The 7,867-nt window shown below is 35.8% G+C and overlaps 1 protein-coding gene across 1 annotated transcript; it reads left to right on the top strand.

Annotated features, from left to right (window-relative positions):
* Window positions 1-525: 525 nt before the first annotated feature.
* On the top strand, window positions 526-5,224 carry LOC135208925 (uncharacterized). The gene is made up of 2 exons (XM_064241492.1): window positions 526-951; window positions 5,138-5,224. Exons 1-2 carry the CDS (start codon window positions 526-528, stop codon window positions 5,222-5,224), a joined length of 513 nt encoding a protein of 170 aa, XP_064097562.1.
* Window positions 5,225-7,867: the final 2,643 nt, after the last annotated feature.

Genomic DNA, 7,867 nt, shown 5'->3' with positions numbered 1-7,867 from the left:
GTTCAAGCATGGTGGGCAGGAAATGCAGTGATAATGAGAGGGTATGGAAAGGAGCCGCTAGGAGAGACATCTGGTATCATATGGGAAGAAAAGGAGAGTTGATGGTGTGATGAAGACATTGAAAGAGTAGTAAAAGACAAGAAGGAGGAAAGGAAAAAAAAGCAAGAGTCACAGTTAACGGAAGACAGAGATAGGTTCATAGAGAAAAACAAGGTGGAAAAAATGTGGTAGCGCAAGCTAAAGCAATGTTGTAAGATGATGGGGACAAATGAAGGATTAAACAAGATGATCAAGCTATCACAGGATAGAAATAAGAGCACCAAAGATATTACATATATCAAACAAATAAAAGATCAAGATGGTGTAGTACTTAGAAAGGAGGAAGGCATTGTGGAGTGATGAAAAGAATATTTCGAACAGTTGTTAAATGAAGAAAATAATAGACTAATAAGAGAGGATGGGCAAGTGAACATTGACTTGGTAATGAGGCTTTCTAGGCAACAGATACTAAATGCACTGAGGAAGATGAAGAATGGGAAGGCAACCGGACCAGACATGATTCCTGTGGAGGAATGGGAAGCATTAGGAGATGAAGGAATGGATATACTGTACAATCTTATGTTACAGATCCTTGAGCAAGAAAAGATACCAAATGAGTTGCGTGGGAGTATATTGATCCCAATTTTTAAAGGGAGAGGCTATGTCCAAGAGTGTGGTGATTATAGGGGTATTAAATTGATGTTCCACACTTTGAAGATACTGGAAAGGATGATAGATACTAGACTAAGAGAAGAAGCAGGAATAGGTAAAGAGCGGATGGGATTCATGAGGGGAAGGGGAACAACAGATGATATATTTTGTCTGAGGCAACTAATGGAGAAATTCAGGGAAAAGCAAAGGGACTTGCATATGGTATTGGAGGAGTCTGAGGGAGAAGATGGTGCCAGAGAAGTATGTGCAATTGATATGTACCATAGTGAGGAGCAGTGTTGGAGAGACAGGATTACACGTATCGAGACTAAAGATGTTTGCAAGTTTCCCTTTCTTGCATGATGATACCTTTAGGAGAACATGCACATCCACTATTCAAAAGATGTTTCCGGCTGTGGACTTGAAAATTATCCCCAAAAAAAAAATCCCTTAACCATTGGATCGCTGTTTAGAGTCAAAGACCGACTCAGTCCTCTGCTTTCGTCCAGCATCGTATATAAATATACTTGCCCGAGATGTGATCACGGGACATACGTGGGATGCACGAGGAGGCTGTTGAAGGTTCGAATTGATTCCCACAGGGGCATAAGCCATAGAACAGGTAGTAGGTTATCAAATCCAGAACAATCCAATATACGGAATCACTCAAAAACATGTAAAACATATATTGACAGCAAGGATTTTTCTATCTTGGGCCAACTGCGGAACAACAACAACCTGACAATTTTAGAATCTATCATTATTAAGAAGACTGTACCGTCGTTAAATACCCAAACGTCCTCTATAAAATTGTTCATAGCCTAGTTTGGGCAGCTGGTCTGCCTCACTGTATTTTTACCTATATTGTGTCAATTTTACTCTTTCTTTTGTATAGGTAGGTGTTTCTGAAATTTTAGTGAAGTCCTGTACTTTTAATATGTCTGACTTTGAAGGTGCTGTTCAATTTTAACTTTTAACTTTTAACTTTTAACTTTTAACTTTTAACTTTTAACTTTTACTTTTACCTTTTACCTTTTACCTTTTACCTTTTACCTTTTACCTTTTAACTTTTTACTTTTTACTGTATTGAGAGCTGTTGCCATGACATTTTTAATATAAATTAAATTAGATCAATTATTAATGTTCGTAAACTTATATATATTTTTAGCCTTGAAAATGCGACCTGGAATTCGTCGCGAAACGTCGGCATTAATAAACTGTTGAAAGATGAGGATGCCTTCCCCTACTACTTCCCTTGGAATATATCTTCTTTGAGCTCCAGCTCCGGCCCTTATGTGTAATTATTGGGAACTTCGCTCTTCGGGCTTTACGAACCGGAATGGATGTCAACAGCTTTTTCTTCGCAATTCTCTTCCTTCTTCGTCTGAGATCAAGAGGAATTAACCATTTTCAAGAACTTATAAGAAGACGGTATGGTTTACAGTTGCTGAGTGAATGTAGGAAATTGGAGAAACTTACGAAAACAAAAAGTATGAAAAGACCAAACTAGACTTGGAATTTTTACAGTATTGTCAGTTAAACAATGTCATTCCAAACTTTGTTAGGTTTAAAGTGTATAAGGCTTCGTTATATCATTCCGAGTTTTATGCTGATGCAACTAGACGTCTCCTTGAACTAGAAATTACATGTAAACACAAGAACGTAGAACGTTTAAAAAACCTAGTCAATTTTCATAAAACAGCTGTTCATGATTCCCTGTCACTGTTAGATAAAATTATTTTTACCCGGCTTTTTAACAAAACTATATTTAATTTTAACAAGGAGGTTATCGAGAGACACAATAGGAAATTGGCAAGATTAGGTGTTGTTGTTCCTAAGTTTTGCAAAAGTTTGTGCACTGTTTTTAACTTCTCAAAAAGGATTTTATCAAAAAGGGAAGAATTCTTGCTGTCCTTGGGGTTGGATTTTTGTTTACCTAATTTCAAACCTAACTACCAACAGTTCTTTTTACCAATTGAATCGCTCTTTCACCGTATTAAGGATTTGCCCTTCGACACCGATTTGAGTATTCTACAGTCCCAGATCTCATCACTAGCCCATCGCGTATTTAACAATTTAAAATCGAGATGGATGCCATTTTTCAGCAAGGACGACTTCAATATTATAAAAAGCCTGGCGAAAGAGGAGGACATCATAATAATAAAACCAGATAAAGGTAAGGGTCTTGTCATTCTGGACAAAAATGAATACTTAAATAAGATGGGAGATATTTTAAATGATCAGACGAAATTTGAAAGGATAGGCGTACCTGACTATTACAACATTTTCAAAGCAGAGGATAAAATTAATAGATTTTTACGAACACTCAAACAAAATAACGTAATTAATGATAACACTTACCAAGACTTATTTTCCACTGGATCATCATATGGTATTTTATATGGTCTCCCCAAGATCCACAAAGATGGAGTTCCCTTACGCCCAATCCTCTCCTCGCAGAATACGCCTCACTATAAATTAGCCAAATTTCTTGTTCCCTTGTTAGAGCCCTTAACAAAAAACAATCTTTTGATAACCAATTCCACCAAGTTCAAAGAGGACATTCTCAGACAGGACTCAGATTTATATATGGTAAGCTTAGACGTTGAATCCTTGTTTACTAACGTCCCGGTAGGAGAAACTATTGAAATAATATTAGACAAACTTTTTCATGATCAAGATGCAATCTTTAATAATTTTAGTTGAGCGTTTTTTAAAACAACTTTTAGAACTGGCCGTGCTGGACACGCCCTTTGTTTTTCAATGGCATTTTATATAAGCAGACTGAAGGGATGGCCATGGGATCACCATTGGGTCCAATTTTTGCTAACATCTTTATGTGCTCCCTGGAGGAGCGTATAATGGATGAATGTCCCATTAGGTTCCTTCCCCTATTTTATCGAGATTCGTTGACGACACGTTCGCCTTGTTTCGTTATGAATGCCTTGCAGAGTCCTTTCTGGAGTTCGTCAACCGACAACATCCAAACATAAGGTTTTACTATGGAGAAAGAGGTAAATAACAGGCTTCCCTTCCTTGATCTTATTGTTTCCAGAGATGACTCAGGCTTTTACACAGGTGTGTATAGAAAAAACACATTTACTGGTTTGGGAATGAATTTTTATAGTTCGTGTTTCTTTAATTTTAAACGGAACTCTATTTTAACCCTCCTCCATAGAGCTTATACTCACTCATCAAACTGGATAGGCTTTCACGACGAAATATCCTTTCTGGTGAAATATTTTAATAATAATTGTTTTCCTTCACGACTTTTTTTCAGATCTCTAAACAAACTGCTGACAGAGAAAATGGTGCATTCAACACCGGTATCTACTGTATCGAGACTAAAGATGTTTGCAAGTTTCCCTTTCTTGCATGATGATACCTTTAGGAGAACATGCACATCCACTATTCAAAAGATGTTTCCGGCTGTGGACTTGAAAATTATCCCCAAAAATCCCTTAACCATTGGATCGCTGTTTAGAGTCAAAGACCGACTCAGTCCTCTGCTTTCGTCCAGCGTCGTATATAAATATACTTGCCCGAGATGTGATCACGGGACATACGTGGGATGCACGAGGAGGCTGTTGAAGGTTCGAATTGATTCCCACAGGGGCATAAGCCATAGAACAGGTAGTAAGTTATCAAATCCAGAACAATCCAAAATACGGAATCACTCAAAAACATGTAAAACATATATTGACAGCAAGGATTTTTCTATCTTGGGCCAAATGCGGAACAACAACAACCTGACAATTTTAGAATCTATCATTATTAAAAAGACTGTACCGTCGTTAAATACCCAAACGTCCTCTATAAAATTGTTCATAGCCTAGTTTGGGCAGCTGGTCTGCCTCACTGTATTTTTACCATATATTGTGTCAGTTTTTACTCTTCTTTTTGTATAGGTAGGTGTTTCTGAAATTTTAGTGAAGTCCTGTACTTTTAATATGTCTGACTTTGAAGGTGCTGTTCAATTTTAACTTTTAACTTTTAACTTTTAACTTTTAACTTTTAACTTTTAACTTTTAACTTTTACCTTTTACCTTTTAACTTTTTACTTTTTACTGTATTGAGAGCTGTTGCCATGACATTTTTAATATAAATTAAATTAGATCAATTATTAATGTTCGTAAACTTATATATATTTTTAGCCTTGAAAATGCGACCTGGAATTCGTCGCGAAACGTCGGCATTAATAAACTGTTGAAAGATGAGGATGCCTTTCCCTACTACTTCCTTCGGAATATATATATATATATATATATATTATATATATATATATATATATATATATATATATATTATATATATATATATATATATATATATATATATATATATATATATATATATATATTTGTATATATGAAATGATGAGTGGATATAACGAGCAATGACATTCTTGAAATGCAGAGGTCATTAATTTGATTCTCCATGAAAACAGTGGTCCCAAAGTGACGAGCTCAGCTCCGCTTCGAAAAATGCTGACACAACCTCTTTGGGTGGAGTGATGTTGAAGGTTGCTGCCTAAGCAGAACAGACCACATACTATGCCCGTGCATGAGTGGAAGCAGGAAGCAGATTTGCTTTCTGAATCTGGTTTTGTGCAGCAGATGTTTGGGTGTGATTATGATCTGTATATTATGTCATGAACTTTTGACGAAACTATGACGACACTTATGTGGGAGTGTCTTGTGAGTGAATTCGTGCTTGCGTACGTGCGAGCTATTTCCCTACAAAATGAGAGGATAGGCTACCTTAGATGGAGAATGATATGAAGTCGGCAAAGGTCCAAGATTGTATTTTTAATTAGTGTGTAATATTAGTGTTGAATGGGTAAGCATACTTATTTTTTTAAGCCAAAGTGTGGCTTGACTTTGTATTTTTAATATTTGTTTCAAAGATGTCCCATTCCATCTGGAATGGGACATCTTTGAAACAAATATTAAAAATACAAAGTCAAGCCACACTTTGGCTTAAAAAAATAAGTATGCTTACCCATTCAACACTAATCATACACACTAATTAAAAATACAATCTTGGCCCTTTGCCGACTTCATATCATTCTCCATCTAAGGTAGCCTATTCTCTCATTTTGTAGGGAAATAGCTCGCACGTACGCAAGCATGAATTCCCTCACAAGACACTCCCACATAAGTGTCGTCATAGTTTCGTCATAAGTTCATGACATAATATACAGATCATAATCACATATAATTTTGGTCATTTTGATTTATTTTCTTTTGCTTATGTATATGTTTTTCCCTCTCTTCTCTAGGCGGATCTGGACCAAATGGGAACTTATCTAGCCTGTTTAGATATGGGAACTTAACTGAGACTGTGCTATGATCTTTCTAGTTTTATGATTATACTAACGTGGGTAATTGTAGAGAAAGGGGTGGAAGGGTTTAGTTCGATCCCCAGGGTTATTTTGAGTTATTTGGATCTTTGAACTTAGCCTTTCAGTTAATCACTTTGTTAAGAATCTGATTTATTTAGTTAGTGCTTTGCTCTTAAATAAATGTATTTTTCTAGTTCACGAGTCTGATTTAATTACCTTAGGTAATTGTGAGAAGTAGAGAGAGAGAGAGAGAGAGAAGAGAGAGGAGAGAGGAAGAGATAGAGAGAGAGAGAAAACGGATGGCACCTCAGTACCTTACTGCTCTAAGGCTATGCTACCAAAAACGCCTAGATCAGGTAAGCTTTCTGCTTTCCTCCTCTTGAGGAAGGAGGTAACATACACACACACACACACACACACACACTCACACACACACATACACACACACACACACACACACACATATATATTATATATATATATATATATATATATATATATATATATACATATATATATATATATGTATATATAATGCCAGTTGTTCATACGACGTTTTTCGTATATTAGTACATATCTAGAGAAGCTAGCTTAATTCATTAATTACTTGGGTTTTCTACTATAAGTTAGTGTTTACTATTGAGTTAGGCGTACAATTCGGTCAAAAGCACTGCGGCAATGTTTTGTTGTTACTTATATTGTATTTTGGCAATCCAGACCAATCAATGCTATCCTCCTCTGCCCAATAACTGATGGTTTATCATGGTGCAGAAGCATTATTCTGGAGCAGATCTATATCGCGGAGATATCCGTTCGAAATGCAAATGTGGACTGCCGTAGATTCCACAACATGTTTGTGGAAATGCGTTGATTTCATATTTCCATATTAGAAATGGATATAGTGTTCCACCCTGCCGTTCACCAGATTTAACGGAAGAGGAAAGGCCTTTGTATACCAACTCCGGTCTTAATTATCCATCTATGTAATGTTTTCTTTTCTTTTCGATTTTCCCCTTATGTTAAGGTTAGTAGTAAGAAGTTTTAAAGACATTCGCTAGGCCGTTTTGGGAAACTAACTATCGGTAACAGTATGGAGTTTAGGTGAATTTATCCTAAGTTACTTTCTTCATATATAGTACATTATGACGTTATTTGTGCATTTCAGTTCATTGTTTTCTCTTATTATAGGGGAATAAAATGATGATATTCTAGATTTAGAGAAATAAATATCAAATGAAAATAGGATTTACTTGCTCAGTCTGTTTATTCCATGTTCTATTTATATTACAGGCTCGCATTTCCCTATTTCAGACAGAAGTTTCTCATTAAATATAATTAAAAATAATAGATTTAGGAAGCATGCGAGTCAAACTTTAGGACTGTTTTGGTAAATGTTAATAAAATCCTCTGTGTCGAGAAGATTCCAATAGTAAATTATGCTAATGATTTTTCATTTAATAAAAACTTGTAACAGGTCGATTTTCTCAATTTTTCAAATAAAAAGCCAATCTAAATGGTGTGGAACGGAAAAAAGGCTGTAGTTGTTTTACTAACAATTCTAATACTTATAAAAAAAAGAAGGAGACAACCCGCGATTTTTTTACGGGATATTAGAAGCAAGATCTCGTAACGTCTCCTAAAAACAATGAAACTCACTTCCATTATATTATATCATGCCAATTATGATAAATATCAAATAGGATAGATAAATTGCGAACTTCGAAACTCTGAAAAGGGGAAGACCGAAACAGGTTTCCGCTATTGCACTCTGCTTTCCTACAGCGCGAACCAAAACATATTACTTATAATTCTGCAATTGCAAACTCCACCTCC

This window comes from Macrobrachium nipponense, chromosome 11, assembly GCF_015104395.2.
Source record: "Macrobrachium nipponense isolate FS-2020 chromosome 11, ASM1510439v2, whole genome shotgun sequence".
In the NCBI taxonomy this organism is placed as follows: Eukaryota; Metazoa; Arthropoda; class Malacostraca; order Decapoda; family Palaemonidae; genus Macrobrachium; species Macrobrachium nipponense.
This window is presented reverse-complemented; position numbering and strand designations above follow the sequence as displayed.

Coding starts and splice junctions, on each gene's coding strand:
- LOC135208925 (XM_064241492.1), top strand. CDS start 526: ATGAAGAATGGGAAGGCAACCGGACCAGACATGATTCCTGTGGAGGAA. Junction 952..5,137: donor GAGAAGATGGTGCCAGAGAA/GTATGTGCAATT, acceptor CCATGAAAACAG/TGGTCCCAAAGTGACGAGCT.